Raw genomic sequence first — 20,413 nt, forward strand, 5'->3', positions numbered from 1 at the left:
CTGTTATTCAAATGAAAGAATGCAAGTCATTTAATTTAATTTAATTTAACTTAATTTAATTTTAGTTTAGTTTTAAAAAAGTGTTTTATTGATGTTCCACAAGTTAAATAACATTCGTTTAATAGAATTTTGAAAAAAAGATTGTAAGTGATTTAGTGATGGTTTACAAATGAAATAAATTTCATTTAATTTTATTTAACTTTTTTGTAAATGAATTGATGATCCATAGATTAAAGGAAACAGGTGTTTTTTTTAATTGTATTATTTATTTAATTTAGATTCAATTTAAATAATAATACATATTATATAGTTTAATTACATTTTTTGTGATCTTTATGAATTAAAGATCACAGGCACTAATTATTATCTAATTTTTATTATATTTATTACTTTATTTTATTCATTTTTTGTTAGTGATTTAGTGCTGTTCAACAAATTAAAGTACACAGGCACTCAATTTTAATTTAATTTAAAAAAATTGTTAGAGGTTTAGTGATATTCCACAATAAATGAAAAAGAATGCAGGCGATTATTTTTATAATCATCACTATCACATTTTATTTCATTTCATTTCATTTTATTTTATTTTTAAAAGTGATTTAGTGCTCTTCCACAAATTAAAGAAAGCAAGAGCTCATTTTGTCATATTTATTATTTAATTAAATTTAGTTTAATTAAATAACCACTTTTGTTGTTAGTGATTTAGTACTGTCACACAAATTAAACAACCCAGGTGCTCATTTTTGTCATATTTATCATTTTTATTTAGTTTATAATAATCTACTCACTGTGACCCAAACACATGCGCTATAGGGGAGTTGATTAACTAAATTGACCGTAGTGTATGAGTGTGTGTGAGAATGAGTGTGTATGGGTGTTTCCCAGTACTGAGTTGGTGATTTATTGCACTGTGGTGACCCCTGATGAATAAAGGGACTAAGCTGAAGGAAAATGAATCAATGAAAGGGTGTAAATGTAAACTTCAGGAATGTAACTACCACAGACCTTAGTAAAGGATTCAATTGCATCTGAAAGAAAAATAGCAATTAATTCACTGTCCTGCATGTGTTTAGTAAATCTTGACAGGAGTTTTTTGATACCAAAAAAGCTAAACTTGCACTGAGGCTGTTTGTTAATCTGGCCAAGTGTTTCTATGATTGGTTCTCAGCAGGACTGCATTAGTGGAAATCGATCTGTTAAACATGTGCCATGTTCAAAACCCAGTGTTTAGCAAGATAACACGGCCTCACGCTGTTTGCACAGTTGGTTTTCACTGAAGGTGGGCGGTTACATCCAAATCCAAAATTAAGTGGGTTTTTGCTTAAAACAACCTAAAGAAACTCACTTCATTTCGACTCATTGTTTCTGAAAACAAGACTATAGTTTTTGCTCGTCTATAAAAGGCTTCCTGATTTAAGAATGTTCAGAGTTTTGGACTACACTGCAATAAACGCTTTTCTTACTTCGATTTTTTGACTTGTTTCTAGTCCAAATATCTAAAAGTTCTTAAATCAAGAAGCATTTTCTAGAAGAGCAAAACATATTGACTTGTTTTATGAAATAGCATGCCAAAATGAAGTGAGTTTTTCCTTAAACAAGCTAAATAATCTGCCAATGGGGTAAGCAGAATAATCTTACCACAAATCGAAAAACAAGATTATTCTGCTGACCCCACTGGCAGATTATTTAGCTTGATTTAAGGAGAAACTCACTTCATTTTGGCATGTTATTTCTTAAAACAAGTCAATATGTTTTGCTCGTCTAGAAAATCTTCTTGATTTAAGAACTTTTAGATATTTGGACTAGAAACAAGTCAAAAAATGGAAGTAAGAAAAGCGTTTATTGCAGTGTAGAAACAAACTCCACTACAGCCCAAACCTTTATGCTGCTGAATAATCAATCATCATTTGTTCTTTGACTAAGCTGGCTGACTTAAAATCAAGAAGGTAAAAATAATGTTGAACTGTGCAAACATGCAGTTGGAAAACGCAAATACAAAAGAAAGTAGTGATTTCTGAGTTTACTTTGACTTGTATTTCACTGCAGACAATACAACAAACATTATTGAATGTGTGTTCCTCATGATTTGTTGTTTTATTTTTCAAAAAATAAAAACACTTTGTAATGTCGCCATTTCTTTTCACAACACTTAAAAGATGTTTAGGGTCTGAAGACAGCAAGTGAGGAAGTATTAGAGGTGCCATTCTTCCTGCACTTTCTCTATTGGAGACAGGTCGGGACTGCAGGCAGGCCACTCCAGTACCTGTATCCTCTTCTTCCACAGCCAGGACTCAGTAATGTGTGCAGAATGTGGTTCTGCATTGTCTTGTTGAAATATGCATGAGCGTCCTTGAAACAGAAGGCAGCATATTGTGCTCCAAAATCTCTGTGTACTGTTCAGCATTAATAAAGCATCACAGAAGTGCAAGTTACATTTGCCAAGGGCACTGACACAACCCTATACCCTCACAGACCCTGACTTTAGGACTTGTTGCTGGTAACAGTCTGGATGATCCTTTTCTTCATTGGTGCAGAGCACACGGCGTCTATGTATCCCCCAAAACATACCTGAAATACTGATTGATCTGACCACAGGATACATTTTCACTGTGTGATGGTCCATCCCAGATGCCTTAGAGCTCAGATAAGTCGACGGCGCTTCTGGACACTGTTAACATAGGGCTTCCTTTTAGCACAGTACAGTTTCAACTGGCATTTGTTGATGTAACTACATGTTGTGGTACCCGACAAAGGTTTACCACAGTAGTCCCGAGCCCATGTGGTGATCTGGCTTATAGATGAATGAGGATTCTTGATGCAGCGCCCCCTGGGGGATCGGAGGTGGTTGTTCAGCTTAGGCTTGCGCTCTTGTCCTTTACGCACTAAAATTCCTCCAGATTCCTTCAATGTTTTAATGATGTTCCGCACTGTTGAAGGTGAAACATCCAAATGTCTTCATCTTTCTTTGAGGAACATTGTTTTTTAAAGATTTCAGTCATTTTCTCATATATTTGTTGGCAAACTGGTGATCCCCGGCCCATCTTGGCTCCTAAAGGACTAGACCTTTCTTCATAATCACAATAATCATAATTAAAAACACCTGTTGACATCACCTGCTTCACCTCACATCATTATTCCACCAGTTTACCTGATTACTGCTCCCCTCCTGACTGTTTTTGGCAACCCAGGCTCGTTGTGGAAACGTAGTCCCGCGGACATTCCTGGAGACCGCGGAATATGTCCCAGCGGGTACGTACGGCTGCAGTTTTTGTTTTCTCGAATCCGTGAGAGGCCGCTGTTGTGCACTTTTTCGCACCTCAGATGCCTCTCGCGAGTGTGGTTGGCGCTCGAGCTGTTCTCACTTGAACCCACCGAAGGCTGCTGTCTGACTGACCGGATGATTGACTGCACGACCGGCCAACCTGCCCTCCTCCTTCCCTGAACCCAACGAATTTTACCGATCAACCCGCCCGCCCGCTCGCTTGCTTCCCTAAACCCGAGCAACAGTTTGCAAAAGCCGTCCAAAAAAATAAAAGCCCCGATTTTTTTTTTTTTCTACCACGTTTTCGGATTTCACTGCGTTCTCACCCTGACACGAAACTCGTTCACTTAATTTTTGGGATTCTGTTTTTGTCTTACCTGATTGCTGGAACCGCTCTTCCCCGGACTCGAAACCGGTCGCCGTTTTCGACTCCTCTCTGCATCTCGAGCCTGCCGACGTACACTGTGAGCTGAGTGGACAAACGGGTTGCAGCGGGGAAGCCCTCCACAAGGAGGTAAGGTAGGCGGGAAAGGGAACGGCATCACACCGCCCCGCAGTGTTCGCTTGAAAAAACTAAATGCGGCCGTACGTACCCCCCGGGATGTATTCCGCTGTCTCCAGAAACGTCCGCGGGACTACGTTTTTAAAATGAGCTTGGGTTGGTTTTTGGAGTGTGTTGCGGGTCTAAATGACAGTAAAGGATGTATATTTACCAAGGAACTGAAGTAGACCAGACAAAACATCAAATATTGTGTGTTCATATTGTCTGCACTCAAAAACAAGTCAAAGTAAATTTGGAAATCACTACTGTCTTTCTTTATTTGTTTTTTCCATGCTGTCCCAACTTGTTCTGATTTGGGCTTGTAGGTAAACTCTGGGTTTTTGGATGGTGTTGCTTGTTTTTAGGTTGTTCCAGTGCGTGTCAGTGGCATCCCTCAGTGTTGTGGCTGTTTTTCTGCTGTGTACGGTGTGTAACTGACCTGAGCGCAGCATTTACTGTGCAGTAAACTCTGTATTGTGTGTCTGCAGAGCCAAAGGCTTCCAGCATCAGAGGATGACCAACGGCGCCATGAATGTGGAGATCGGGAACCCGGCCTATAAAATATATGAAGGAGAGCAGGACGATGATGTTGGAGAACTGCTGGACGCAGACTTCACACTGGATCCTGACAAAGTAAGAGCTTCATGTCACTATACCCCAGCAGAAAGACAACAGTTCTTGAGAAAATAAGTTATTTATTTATTTATTTATTTAAATTCAGATTTGTCCACAGCCAAGGTCATTCAACACAGGGCTCTCAGGTCTTCTCAAAAGTTTCCTGCAGGCACGCAATATCATAAGACTTTAATATTAGGTTAGATTTAGGTCGTGACGTCAGGTGACCAAAATCCAATGTCTATCCAGTGTCTAAGGACAACGTTATTTTGACGTCCAATAACGACGTTGATATTTGGTTGATTTTAGGTTGGGTTGGAAAGTGACCCAATTCCAACGCCGAGCAAACATCTTAAGCCAACGTCATATTAACGTCAAATACTGACATTTATTTTTCAGATATGGCAACCAAAATCCAACGTCTGATAGACGTCACAGTGGTAACGTCCACATCAAGATGAAACATCATTAGACGTTGATATTTGGTTGATTTTAGGTTGGACATTGACGTCGGCCTGATGTTCTGACGTCAGCCCATTTTCAAACAAAATGCAACGTCGCCACGACATTGGGGTATAACATCAATCTGACGTCCTGTTGACATCCTGTGCCTGCTGGGTTAGTTTTTCGAAGTTGTGACTAGAAGTTTTGACGAGCACAAAACAGCATTACACTTTACACTCTCACTTTACACTGATTTTAAAGCGATCCTAGAGCTAAACGGTTAAGTTTGATCATTTTTAAATCCATTCAGCCGAGGCATGCAGGAGCACTTTTAGCTTAGCTTAGCATACATCTTTGAATCGTATTAGACCATTAGCATCTTGCTCAAAAATGACCAGCGAGTTTTGACATTCATTCATTTTCCTTTGGCTTAGTCCCTTTATTGATCAGGGGTTGCCACAGCGGAATGAACCACCAACTATTCCAGCATATGTTTTAGGCAGCGGATACCTTTCCAGCTGCAACCCATCACTGGGAATACACTTTAATATTCACACACAAACGCACTCATACACTATGGTCAGTTGAGTTTATGCTATTCCTCTATAGCGCATGTGTTTGGACTGGGAGGGAAACCGGAGCACCCGGAGGAAACCCATGCCAACATGGGGAGAACATGCAAACTCCACACAGAAATGCCAACTGATCCATCCAGGAATCGAACCAGTGACCTTCTTGCTGTGAGGCGATAGTGCTAAGCACTGAACCACTGTGGCGCCCGAGTTTCCACATTATTAGTTATTTCTAGGCTGATATGAAACTAAACTCTCATTCCAGCATAATAATCAAGAAACTTTGCTGCCAAACCAACCATGGTTTAGCAGAAGCGATATCACACTGGGCCTAAAAATCAACTAAATGTCATGCATTCTGCTTTCAGTTCCAGATCTGCACTATGAAGTAAATAAGCGAATCGTCTCAAAAACCGCGGAATAGTTGACAGTTCATTCCGCTGTGGCGATTCCTGATAAATAAAGGACTGAGCTGAAGGAAAATTAATAAATGAAAGAATTAATGAATATTTACTCTGTATAGCAACAGATCTGGGGTCTGTAAAAAATTAGTAAAAAATCTATATTTATAAAACGTATGCAATCATCACTCTAATGAAAGCACAATGACTACCTGGTGGTGCAAAGTAATAATTTATGAACTTTTTAGATACAGATGCGTACATGCACAATATCAACTTTAAAAAAAAAGGATGATAATTTATGCAGTCATGCACGTGTTTTGATCGATAATATGCCGGTGATTGACACCGTTACAGATATCGAAATTAATTTATGCAGTTATTTCTTATGCTGGTTAACAAAACTTGAGTAGGCCTGGACTACTATAATAAAGAAAATACATTGATATGCATTGAAATACATGATGAATACTCTTGACACATGAAAGTGTAAAGCCTGCAGCTCACAACAAACGTGGAGAGTTATTGCGTGTCATATTTAACAAACCGTTTCCTGCTAATTTGAAGTAATTTTGCTCACATGGATAAATAAATAATAATCAGATGATGTCATTACGCTGCTGTGCCGTCGAGAATTGCTATGGAGAATTTCGCGGATGGATAGATCAGTCCTTCACAACTGATCTCAGATCAGTTCATCCAGACATTTTAATCTGATTCAAGAACTTGTGTGAAGAACCAAATTAGCCAGAGATCAGTTATCAAGATGAACAGATCCAGGATCTGCCAAATCATCTTAGATCATTTAAGCGAGCTATGAAGAACAGAGCCCAGGTGTAACATCTATAAATGTGTTTGTCTTTCAGCCGACCAACTTCACGAACCCAGTGTATGCGACGCTGTACATGGGCGCTCACAACAGCCGAAACTCTCTGGCCAGCACAGACGAGAAGAAAGAGCTGCTGTCACGAGGAGATGAAGAACCGCTGGTGGACCCGCTGGCTTAAACACACACAAACACACACACACAAACATACACACACGACATACCGTTTGCCTTTTTAACGAAACGAAGAAAACATGAAGAAAATCAGTTAAGTGTTAACACTGTATAAAATGTACAAAAATGGACTACTTTTGTATGTGATTGCAGTATTATATTTTGTTCTTTTACAATTCCTCTGATCACAAAAAAACATCGCAAGACAACGAACGATACATTTTCTACGACAACAAAAAGAAATATGCTTCTTTTTTCCTTATTTTTTGATTATTTTGATTTTTAGGTCACCTCCCTTTTACCTTAATAGCCACTACCTCTGTGCAATATGGAGTCAAAAAACACGAAAAAAAATATGAGATGGGAACAAATGACATTTTTTTATTTTTGTATGAGCTGTATAGAGAAAAAAGTGTTGTTCCGTCAGTTTGTCGTAGCATTGCGAGGGCAACTTTGACACGGAACCGATGTTGTTTGCTTCAAAACTTTCCACAATGTCAAGCGGATGTTATCGATTTTACAGTACGTGCCAGTTTTACTACTCCCGTTGTACGTTCATGATTATTTATAAGGATAATGGCTTTTCTCGTGCACAGATCCGAAACATTGCAATATTACTTACGCTTATTACCAACTTTTACACAAACCGATTTTTTAAGTGAGAACGTGCGTGTTGTAGATTTGGACGCACTCGACTGACGATGTTTATCATGATCTTTAAAAGCGTTTTGATCTAAAGGCTTCTGCTTAACTGCTTGAGATTAGTTTTATAGACGACAATAAAATTGTGCCTATGTATGAATCTCTTTACCAAACTAAACGTTTTGTTTTTTGGTGAACTGCACAAAATAAAGTGGGTGAGTCGGTGTGGAGGGAAAGAGAGAGGAGTTCAGCACACATGGCTTTCGGTGGTGATTTTGAGAAGATGAACTGAAAAACATTTAACATTCATTTTCCTTCAGCGTAGGCCCTTTATTCATCAGGGGTCACCACAGTGGAATGAACCGCCAACTATTCCAGCACGTGTTTTAAGCATTGGTGACCTTCCAGCTGCAACCCAGTACTGAAAAACACCCATACACACTCGTATTCACACACACACTCATACTAAACAGTTAATTTAGTTCCTCAGTTCCCCAATAGCACATGTGTTTGGACTGTGGGGGAAACCGGAGGAAACCCACGCCAACACAGGGAAAACATGCAAACTCCACACAGAAACACCAACTGACCTAGCCTGGACTCGAACCAGCGACCTTCTTGCTGTGAGGCGACATTGCTGACCACTAACTGATACAGTGAACGATTGGGTTTTGTATCTCCTGAGAATGTAAAGCGATATAATTATTTAACGAGTGCGAATCGTGACTATATGAATGACACTATTAACAATTATTAACAAGTTTAACGCACCCACAAACATTTTTAAAAAGCTAGCGCGCAGTGCAGACGTCATTACTGAACTCATTCATTCATTTTCTTTTCGGCTTAGTCCCTCATCAGGGGTTGCCACAGTGGAATGAACCACCAACTTACCCAGCATGTGTTTTAAGCGGTGGATGACCTTCCAGCTGCAACCCAGTACTGGGAAACACCCATACACACTCATTTACAAACACACTCATACACTACAGCAAATTTAGTTATCAATTATCAATTCCCCTATAGCACGTGTGTTTGGACTAAGAAGGAAACCCACGTCAACATGGGGAGAACATGCAAACTCCACACAGAAATGCCAACTGACCCAGCCGAGGCTCAAACCAGTGACCTTCTTGCTGTGAGGCGACAGTGCTAACCACTGAGCCACCGTGTCGCCCTTGAATTGTCATTCACTTATTCATATCTTCGTCAACTGATATAGTGAAAGATTAGGTTTTGTATCTCCTGAGAATGTAAAGAAAAGCGATATAAAGTAATTATTTAACGAGTGTGAATCGTGACCTTATTAGTGACATTATTAACAAGTTTAACGCACCGACAAACATTTTTAAAAAGCCAGCGCGCAGTGCAGACGTCATTACTGAACTCATTCATTCATTTTCTTTTCAGCTTAATCCCTTTATTCATCAGGGGTCGCCACAGTGGAATGAACCACCAACTTATCCAACATGTGTTTTAAGCAGTGGATGCCCTTCCAGCTGCAACCCATCACTGGGAAACACCCATACACACTCATACACTCCAATTTAGTTCATCAATTCGCCTAAAGTGCATGTGTTTTGATTGTGGGGGAAACTGGAGCACCCGGAGGAAACCCACGCCAACACGGAGAGAACATGCAAACTCCACACAGAAACGCCAACTGGCCCAGCTGGGACTCGAACCAGTGATTTTCTTGCGGTGAGGTGATTGTGCTACCCACTGCGCCAACGCATAGCAAAATAATTCTTAAAACTTAATTTTTTTTGTTGCAATTTATTTAACAATAAACGTGTAAGGACAAGAACAGAATAATGAGAATAACAATAATAATAATAATGGCAGCATGGTGGCGCAGTGGGTAGCACAATTGCCACAAAAAAGCATAAAGGCAGAAAATGTAATAGGTAAGATTTAGTTTTTTACATTTTTGTGTTGTTTGTATGAACTTTTGTACCAAACAAGTGTTTCAGGAAACGGATTAGATTAAATTTAACAGGAAAGGAGGATAATACATTTACATGCAGAGAAACACATGCTCTTTGGCGGCAATGCTTGTGCGCTCACTTTTCCATCGATGTAGAAAGGTGTTATAAAATTATAATTTTTGTAATTTAATAAAACTATTTGCATACTGACCACCAGGAAAGCTACATATATATATATATATGGCTCTGGATGTCCAGTCCTCCACTGCACCTTGTCAATATACCTTTAAGGTAAGTCTTTTCACACGGCGGCCATCTTAGAAACGCCTCTCGGGCAGTATGCTCGAGCATTCTGTCTGAATGGGGAAACATCAGATTCTCTAAAATTGCTTGCCAAGCTTACGATTACATGACATATTAGGAATCACCATTAGAATTAAACAACAATTTCTAAACATCCAAATCACACAAAATCTGTCTGGTCCAAGCCTCTCCACCAGAGTATCGTCAGTCCTTAGCTATCGATGATTGGCTCCTGTGCGAGATGGCGGGCTTTTTTCACCATATAACGATCGATGATTGGCTCCTGTACTAGTAGGCGGAGCTTTATTCACCATATTGACTGTTTTCTCGATTCTCTGCTTCAAGGTATTTCCTCTTCGATTTTTCTTCTGGAAAATGTTTAATTTAGCTTGAAAAAAATCTAAAGTCAATATTATTAGCCCTCTTAAGTTTTTTTTTATTTCATTGTCTACAAAACAAAGCACTGTTATTCACGAGTTTCCTCCCCAACCTAATTAACCAAGCCTTTAATATGCATTTAAGCTGAATATCTTGAAAGTTTTCGTCTAATATTATTCACTGTCATCACGGCAAAGATAAAATAAATCAGCAGTTAGAAATGAGTTATTATGATTAGAAATGTGTTGAAATCTTATTTTCCTTAAACGGCAGCAACAAAACGAATAAAATAATGAAAACAAAATCTGCAACATGTATTATTATTAAATAATATGATGATCCTGTGGTAAAAAATAAGGTGAATATTGTTTTCTTAACTCTACTTAAGTTAAACATGATGTTGCCAAAAGGTTATATAAAGGCATAATGTTGTGTAAAAAACTGCATGTCTTTCTGACATGCAGATCTCTTAGTTTTTAAAATCGTTGATAAAGACTGAGAAAAAGCTTTGTGTCAGGGTTTGATGAAGATTTTCAGCAATCAAACTGCAGATGTCGCCCTCTGCTCGTTTTAACAAGCAAAAACATTCTGCTCCTCAATAAAGTTCTGAGGCGACTGGTTCGATAGTAGCCTCTCTGGCTGGCTGCAGACTTGCACATGCAATCTTATTACTTTTTCAAAACATTTCTAATCATATTTAATAACTCATCTCTAATAACTGATTTATTTTATCTTTGCCATGATGACAGTAAATAATATTTTACTAGATATTCTTCAAGACAATTCTGTACAGCTTAAAAAGGCTTCACCGGGTTAATTAGGTTAACTAGGCAGGTTAGAGTAATTAGGCAAGTCATCGTAAAATGATGGTTTGTTCTGTAGACTATCAGGGAAAAAAATAGCCAAAAGAGGCTAATAATTGTGTACTTAAAATGGTGTTTAAAAAATTAAAAACTGCTTTTATTCTATAGCCGAAATAAAACAAATAAGACTTTCTCCAGAAGAAAAAATATTATCAGACATACTGTGAAAATTTCCTTTTGTTAAACCTCATTTGGGAAATATTTAAAAAAGAAAAACTAATTTATAGGGGGGCGAATAATTCTGACTTCAGTTGAAGGTATTTAGTATATTTGGATGTAATTGGCCACTTTTTAGCATTCTTGACAATATCTTGTTTTGTGTCCAACAGAAGAAAGAAATTCATAAGTTCAGAATCTCTCGAGTGTGAGTAAATGATAAAGAAATTGTTTTTAAGGTTTAGGTGAACCGTCTCTTTAAGGGGAAAAATATATGCTGTTTTATATCCCCTGGACAACAATTCATTGTCTTTTATTATGGGAAAAGTGCAGCATGGACATTCCACTGAACATCTTGTTTTGTTTACCTCAAACAGAATTTCAGGAAATCAAAATTATACATTTTGAATTATATATACTTTATTGGGTATCGCTAAAATTAATGTGTTTTTGGTGTATGTATATATATATATACAGTTAAAGTCAGAATTATTAACCAGAATTATTATTATTAACCCCTTATTATTATTATTAACCCCTTGAATGAATACATTATTTAAAGTGACATCATTCAGTTTTGATGGTCTTGAGGAGGCGACGCAGCACTTTTAACCGTGTGTAACCATGCACACAACAAACACACAAGCACAGTCTCTCATGGCTCTCAGAGGCTCATTTGTCTCCATTTTATGAGACAAATATTCAGAACTGAGGGGAATTTTGCTGCTTGGCAACAGAGTTGTTTATATGCAAACCATAGTAGTCTCCAGAGGGACACTTCCAGAGAGTCACACACCGACACATGCATGTTCATCTGAAGGCGAGATGCCCAGTTTCACATTTCACACACACATGCACATTTATGAGAACAGAAATACAAAGAAAATCATTTTTGCAGTGTCTTTATATGGCGTGTATTGTATTTTATCCATCTCATATGGTGAATACAACATTTTTTGGCTCTCCTGTGAAATTTATAGTATTTATAAAATATTTTCCCAATTCCTATGATATTTTTTCTTCTAGAGAAAGTCTTATTTCTCTCATTTTGACAGGAATATAGTAAAATATAATAAAATAAATTGCTTTAAAATGAAATATTTTGAACAAATAAACAGAAAAACCCATAAATATAATTTAATATAATATAATAATCAATTTATAAATGAAATATTTAGAATAAATAAACAGAAAAACCCATAAATATAATATAATACAATATATAATATAATATAATAATCAATTTATAAATGAAATATTTAGATAAATAAAATTCCTACTCTCACATATGTTCAGTGTGAACATAGATGATTATTATTATTATTATTATGATTGTGTTTTTTAATATTCAAATGGCAAAATTCTGACTGAGGAACAGTTGAATGTGCTGGCTGGTTTGTTATTTGCCTATTAAATAAAACTAGGCTACAGTTTTTAATTGAAAATGTTAAAGATTCCTATTTTTTATGATGTATGAAGTAATAAATTTATATTTTAATAATAAGTATTTTTTTTCTTATCTCTTTATTCTAAATCTTTAGGAAATATTTTTGGTACTTCAAAAAGTGATCAACCATTAAGCTAATCCAGTTAAAATAGTGCTTAAAATGTCACTAAAATGCAGTTTTTAAATCTCATAGTTAAATAAAAAATGAGGCGTATAACTGCAAAAAGGTCCACTTTTGGAGAAAAAGGAACCGCATAGGCTGGCTACGGGCCTGAAGGGGTTTTGCAGCCATGCAATATAGAACTATTTAGGTCCCGTAAAAAACTAATTTTCTTCTTATTTTTCATAATATTTTTATTCATTTATTTTCTTTTTGGCTTAGTCCCTTAATCAGGGGTTGCCACAGCGGAATGAACCGCCAACTTATCCAGCACATGTTTTACACAGCGGATGCCCTTTCAGCTGCAACCAAACATTTGGAAATTTTAATATTTTAATGTATTAAAAAATTATTCATTGTATTTACAATTTTTAAGTTGGCCTAAGTGGTTGGAAAAAAATTATATAGGCTGCATTTAAACAAACAAATTTAGTAACGTTCAGCTTAATTTGTTTTAATTCAGCCCATATAAATTGTTAGAAACTCTTAAAAATAGAATAATAAAATAATAAAATAATAAAAAATAAAATAATAAAAATAGAATAATAAATAGAATAAAAATAGAATAAATAATAATAATAATAAATAGAATAAAAAATAGAATAATAAAATAATAAATAATAAAATTATAAAAATAAAACTCTTAAAAAATATTTTTTTTCGGAATTATGCTATAATTATTTATTTGCTGAACATCGTTTGTTTTGTCGCACTTCTTTCACTCTGTCAGCCTCCACCGCATACAGTAAAGAGCACAGCCGGGTTTATTCTCGCGCTGTGTCCGTGTCTGGAGCGGTCTGGAGCGGGTCTCTGTGGCGCTAGGACCCGGGCGGGGTGTAGAGCTCCCGGCGGCGGCAGCGGGACTCTCTGGATCCCGCCTGAACTTCCTCTCACTGACGTCAGCGGCCGCTCCGGACACCGCGCCGAGGAAAATGCTGCTCTCCGTACCGCCGCGCACGGGATTCAACCCCTACAGCGGATACAACAGCAGAAACGGCAAAAAGGTACCGCGACCGGGCTTTTATTCCACTCTTTCCACACCCGGCGGCTTTTCCGTGGCTAATATGAGCTGCAGTGTCCTTGACAAACCAACTTGAGCTTTCTGCGGGATCATTGTGTCCAGAGCCGGAGAAAAGACGGCTCGGTTTGCTGGGAATGGCGGCTTTCATAAGTTTATGAAGATGATGATAATAATAGCTACATGGAATACGTCGTGTGTTTGGTTGCTAGTTATTGCATTTGTTGAATACACAAAGGCTTTGCTAATCAAGTTTTAAGAATAAGAGAATAACTTTGGTCCCATATCATGGAAAAATGTATGCTACTGTCCATCAGTGTGACATTGTTTGGAATTAAATGTATATAAATATCATTCAGATGCGGATATATTTGGTTAAACATTCGTGTTTGGTATGAACGGAGGGATGCTTTGATGTTTCTGTTTCTTTTTGCGATCTGAATGATTACGCGAAAGTTTTCGGCGGTGAGAAAACACATCGCCCCACCCCTGAAAACCCACCGTGACGCGCTCGACTCGCGTTAAAAATGGGAAAAAGTTTCTCTTCGGCGAGCTTTTGGCTTGTGTTTACGCCTCTTCTGAACCTCCATGTTTGTTAAAGGACCAAAGCAGTACATTCGACTTGCGACGCGAACGCAGCCAAACGCGCAACGCTTGGTGAGCGAACGCGCGTTTGGAACGCTTCCAGCATGTTTGTTTATGACGCGAGCGTTCTTGTCGCGTCGCGTAGTAGCGATGGATGGGGTTAAACAGTTACATAATTCAGGATGTGAATGTTCCATTGTTTCCCAGAACTTGGCCTATCAAATACGATATAGTAGATTGATGTAACACACATTCAAGAGCACAACCCACATGAAAGAATACTACAGGGGTAAAGTAGGTTTCATGTTCACACATTTGGACTTTCTCCTTAATTACATACATTCAGAAAAGTGCAAATACTAGATAGCCAATTAATGACTATCACAGTAGCACTTTGTTTATAGTTAATCAAGTATGCTAATGTTGTTTTGAAGTCTTATTTACAGAATAAATATTCAAAATATAGTGTAATAAACAATATGAGACCTTGTCAGAAATTAAAAAACTGATTGAATGTGCGAATATAAAGCCAATTGTACCTCTATTAGTAATTAATAGTAAATACTAGTGTTTTTGATTCTTATATTATGTAATAAAGCACTATATTAGTATAAACAATTACCCAATACTGTAGTTTTTTACAGTGATATATTATAATGTCATACACCACAGTTTACTGCTGTAAAAACTACAGTAGGCCTATACCACAGCATTTATTACTGTTTTATTAATTCACTATAGTTAATACTACAGTATGCTGAAGCATTCATTAGCAGCAAAGTGTTGTGAATACTATAATATATATAGAGTAATATACTTTACTATAGTATGGTTCAAATATGATTGATGTCACACATTTAAGAGCACAACCCACATGAAAGAATACTAAATAGGGGTAAAGTAGGTTTCACATTCACACATTTGGTCTTTCTCCTAAATAATATACTGTCAGAAAAGTGCAAATACTCAACCATGAAATCATATTAGCAGCCAATCAATGACTTTCACAGTACAACATTGTTCATAGTCAATTAAATAGTGCTAATGTTGTCTTGAAGTCTTATTTACAGACTAAATATTCAAAATATAGTGTAATAAACAACATGAGACCTTGTCAGAAGTTGAAAAACTGAACGAATGTGCGAATATAAAGCCAATTGTACCTCTATTAGTAATTAATAGTAAATACTAGTGTTTTTGATTCTTATATTATGTAATAAAGCACTATATTAGTATAAACAATTACCCAATACTGTAGATTCTACAATTATATATTATACTATCATACACCACAGTACTTTTACACACAGTAAAAACTAAAGTAGGCCTAAACCACAGCAGTTGTTACAGTTTTATCAGTTCACTAGTTAATACTACAGTTAATAAAAAGTGTTGTCAATACTATAATATATACAGTATAATATACTTTACTATAGTATGGTTCAAATATGATCGTTGTAACACATTCAGGAGCAGAACCCACATGAAAGAATACTATAAGGGTAAAGTAAGTTTCATATTCGTGCTTTTTGACTTCATTTATTCATTCATTCATTTCCTTTTCGACTTAGTCCCTTTATTAAGTTGGAGTCGCCTAAGCGGAATGAACCACCAACTTATCCAGCACGTCTTTACGCAATGGATGGCCTTCCAGCCACAACTCATCTCTGGGAAAGCATTTTGACTTTCGCCTTAATAATATACCTTTGGAAAAGTTCTAAATCTATGGGCTAAATTTAAACAAACACATAAAATGTTGTGTTGTTAACTTAATTTAACGTTAACCGAACTTAATTTGTTTGTTTAAATTCTGCCCATATCATTAGTTTGCGTCCCCTTATCTTTCTAAAACTTATTAAATCCAATGAATGTTTTATTTTCGCAGAAAATGTTTTGTGTGTATAATATATTCGTGAGAAGAGAAGCGTTTCACAACCCCGTGGCAGAAGTGAGCATTTCTCCCATGACCGTCTGCAGAAACTGTTGGCCGTATCCGGAGTTCAGCCGCAGGTTAAGTGCACATGTGGAGGATTGCAGGGGTGTCTATCTGCTGCCATCTCTCGCTCCTGTACCTGCGCCATATAAGAGTCAACAAAAGAGGGAACACTAAATAAACAGCAGCCCTGCCTCCAGACAAAAAAGGCTCTTTGTGAGCAGGAGGCCGCTGCAGATCCAGATGGCACGAGGTTTTGAATTACAGCACCGCCTTTAACCTGACAGTACTGTAAAAACTGCATTTCTAAGAATCCCGGTCGACATGCTTCAATTAGAGCTGGAAAATCTGACATTACCGTGTTTTGTTTTGCTACAATATACCCTCACCAGCCACTTCTGCAGCCGAGGCCACTTTATTAGGTACACCTTACTAGTACCGTGTTGGACCCCTTTTGCCTTCAAAACTGCCTTACCGTACGTTCACACCGAAAGCGGCGAGAGCGTGCAAGGTCGCTCTGGCTGCCCTGGCGACAACGCTGTCTGCCTTCAGCTCCGGCAGCGAGAGCGTCAAAACTCGCTACATTGATCTCGTATTTAAAGGAGCCATTGCAGCATATCAGTTACATTCCTGCATTAAACAAGTTTCTAGCGTGAAAATGTTGCGCACTTCTTATCAAATTCATATAACACTGGAAGATCAAGTTGCGTGTGGTGTGGCTTTGCTTTATTTATCCAATATGTGTCCATATGTCTGAAATATCCTGAAGCGGCTAGACTGTTTTGTACTGTCACGTCGTGCGAGTTTCCCGCTTTTTTGAGATAAATTTATATAACATTAATGAACATCAGTAACTCGCCAGTAACTTATTTAATGCATGATCCTGTAAGAAAACATTGTAAATCCGGCGACCGCAATCATCAAACCCTTGGGAACAACTGTGGTCGGAACCAAAGTTCACAGGTCTGTGTTCTTTGAACTCCTTCAAGCGGTGGACGTCTACATTCTGATTGGTTGCTGCTGAACCGCGTCATAGCTCATTACCATAAAGTTGACTTGATTTCAACTCTCCTCGACGCCCACGCCGGAGAAGACACGCCACGCTGCTCCTCGCCGCTTATCGCTGCCGGCTCTCATTGAAAATGAATGACTTCTGGCTACTTTGATGCTCTGGCCGCTTTCGGTGTATTGTTTCACGTACGGTTAATCCTTCATGGCATAGATTCAGCAAGCTACTGGAAACATATCTCAGAGATATTTCTCCATATTGTCATGATAGCATCACACAGTTGCTGCAGATTTGTCGGCTGCACATTCATGATGCCAATCTCCCGTTCCACCACATTCTAAAGCAGCTCTATTGGATTGAGATCTGGGGACTGTGGAGGCCATTTGAGTACAGTGAACTCATTGTCATGTTCAAGAAACCAGTCTGAGATGATTCACGCTTTATGATATCCTGCTGGAAGTAGCCATCAGAAGATGGAGACACTGTGCTCATAAAGGGATGGACATGGTCAGCAGCAATACTCAGGTAGGCTGTGGTGTTTATGCTCAATTGGTACTAATGAACCCAAAGTGTGCCAAGAAAATCTCTCCCACACCATTACACCACCACCACCAGCCTGAACTGCTGATACAAGGCAGGATGGATCCATGCTTTAATGCTGTTGAGGCCAAATTCTGACCCGACCATCCGAATGTGTCAGCAGAAATGGAGACTCATCAGAGCAGGCAACGTTTCTCCAATCTTCTTTTGTCCAGTTTTGGTGAGCCTGTGTGAATTGTGGCCGGTGAGTGTATATCATAATCCTAAATGTGTGAAGAATATTCAAATTTAGAGAGATCATGAATTTGAGACTGTGTTTAATATGTTGTGAGTTTTATAGGACTGCTCAGAGCAGCATTATAACAGAAGACATTCACAAACCTGGCTGCGCAAATACACACTGGTCACCTGTTCGTGATCTGTACAGGGTATGAAAACACACTTCACTAATGATTAACCCCCAGCCGGCCGTTTCCAGCACTGAACATGAAGGTCTGACGCTGTGTTTGTGTGTGTGTGAGCATACAATAGATTCAGTGTTCAGATCTTAGTGATTTCCTCTGATTTGAAGCATTGATGATGAAAGGCGAGGTGGCATAGTGGCTCAGTGGTTATCGCTGTCACCTCACAGCAAGATCACTGTTTCGAGTCTCGGCTGGCTCAGTTGGCGTTTCTGTGTGGAGTTTGCATGCTCTCCCTGAGTTCGTGTGGGTTTCCTCCTGGTGCTCCGGTTTCCCCCACAGTCCAAACACATGCGCTAGGTGAATTGTGTGAGTTAAATTGTCTGTAGTGTGTGAGTGTGAATGTGTGTGTGGATGTTTCCCAGAGATGGGTTGCAGCTGGAAGGGCATCCGGTGCGTAAAAACATGTGCTGGATAAGTTGGCAGTTCAATCCACTGTGGCGACCCCGGATTAATAAAGGGACTAAGCCGACAAGAAAATGAATGAATGAATGTTTCATGTGTTTACGTTGGATTAACAACACAGCAATAGCGTCAGCTGCAGCAGATTAATTTTATAGCACCAGATTAAACTTTCTGACACCTTTATGGCAATCAAAAACCTTTCATTTAAAGGGATATATACTGCTATCTCTTAGCCCCATGCCTTCAAGCTAAAGAGAATTGGGACACCCCTACTTCTTCACAGGAACTCTCAAAACGAGGCGTATCGGTAAAGGGAAGAGCTAAAGGGTAGAATTGGGATTGGGCCTAAATTAAATACAGGCCACAACTGAACATTGAGGATTATCTCTGAAGCCCCGTTTACACTAATGCATTTTCGTTTTAAAACGCAGGAGTTTTTGCTACGGTTACGCCATCCGTCCACACAACGCCGGAGTTCTCGAGCGCAGAAAATGGAGCGTTTTGAAAACGCTGGAGAGGCCGTTTTCATTCTGAAACGCTGAGAATGATGGAAAAACGGAGACATCTGAAAACGGGCTGCTGAGATTCGCCACCTGATTGGGGCTTTTGAATCATTGCGTATCCTTCCCTTATTCGTCAAGCCCCTATCACATGACTATAACACATGGCTTTAACGCTACAGCAAGACAGTACTGTAAACAACAACATGGGCACAGAAATGGGAGCGTTGTTTGCACTATTGTCTGTTTAAAGCGCCATTGTGCAGTTATTCATTTGTTATGTTTAGTAACAACTTGACCTCGTCGTCTGTCCACAAACATACCTCTCTTGCTTTCTTTGCTATCGCATTTAATGTACAACCGGCGTTTGTTGACTAACTAAGGGTGTCACAATCTTCCAAATCCTCGATTCGATTACATTTTCGATTCTAAAGTCACGATTCGATTCGATTTTCGATTATGAATAATTAATTACTTAATGACCAATTAATTATTGGTAGCCTACCGTTTAAACTACCTGACCTGCATGGTCTTTGTTTTACCCATAAACAAATCATACAGTAAATGAATAAAGGCAAGATACACGCATAATTACCACCTGTCAATCACTTTTTCTGCGGGACTCGTGAATAGGCAGTGATCTGTGTCGTTATAATGGCGTCGGTAAAAAAGACGCACAACCAACAGGAACCAGCCAACAGTATCTGAGGTGTTCGCTAAAATGACTGAGTACAGGTGAGTGAAAGATTGAAGCAGTCCTCTGACTGCCTGGACCTGCTGTCTCGAGCGCATGGCTGTGTGTGTGTGTCTGTGTGGTCACGTGATGTGCGTTTTCAGAGGTAGAGAGGAAGGAGGGCTGCTCAGAAATGCTACACGCCACTGTGGATGTCAAATCGTTGTCGTTCTAAAATGCCATTTAAAAACAAAGACAGTGTAAACAGGGCCTGAGTGTGAACTTTTCGCGAGCGGATTTGCAACGGGGGCGGGCGGAGGATCGCGATGCCGGTGTTGTCTATCGGACGAACCGTACGTAATACGTACATAGCAGAGCTTGCAAAACTGTGTTTTTTGTCGACAACACGAACGTTGTCAACATAACTCACTGGAAATCTAAAATGCTTCCACACCGGCGACTTCATTGAAAGAGGAGAGGGTTTAAGCTCTGTCGACGGGTCTCCTGCTTCTGCAGTTCAACAAGCACTTCAACAAGCCTGTTTTTTCCCGCTTGACAAGACAAGCTGACGTGACAT

The 20,413-nt window shown here is 38.6% G+C and overlaps 2 protein-coding genes across 14 annotated transcripts in view; both read left to right on the plus strand.

Annotated features, from left to right (window-relative positions):
• The window catches only part of lrp1aa (low density lipoprotein receptor-related protein 1Aa), a 225,922-nt gene extending 218,285 nt beyond the window's left edge, over window positions 1–7,637 (plus strand). For all 11 annotated transcript variants that reach the window (XM_073916187.1, XM_073916185.1, XM_073916186.1 and 8 more), the window contains 2 exons: window positions 4,292–4,436; window positions 6,702–7,637. In XM_073916187.1, coding sequence (XP_073772288.1) covers window positions 4,292–4,436; window positions 6,702–6,842 — 286 coding nt within the window. In that variant the 3' untranslated portion in view covers window positions 6,843–7,637. The remainder of the gene's footprint in view (window positions 1–4,291; window positions 4,437–6,701) is intronic.
• Window positions 7,638–13,604: 5,967 nt separating this feature from the next.
• rbms2a (RNA binding motif, single stranded interacting protein 2a) overlaps window positions 13,605–20,413 on the plus strand; it is a 37,668-nt gene continuing 30,859 nt past the window's right edge. For all 3 annotated transcript variants that reach the window (XR_012386916.1, XM_073916224.1, XM_073916225.1), the window contains exon 1: window positions 13,605–13,716. Coding sequence is in view for 2 of the 3 variants with exons in the window: in XM_073916224.1 (XP_073772325.1) it covers window positions 13,645–13,716 (72 nt within the window). In the remaining variant the exon portion in view is untranslated. The remainder of the gene's footprint in view (window positions 13,717–20,413) is intronic.

Source organism: Danio rerio, chromosome 11 (genome assembly GCF_049306965.1).
Source record: "Danio rerio strain Tuebingen ecotype United States chromosome 11, GRCz12tu, whole genome shotgun sequence".
Lineage (NCBI taxonomy): Eukaryota > Metazoa > Chordata > Actinopteri > Cypriniformes > Danionidae > Danio > Danio rerio.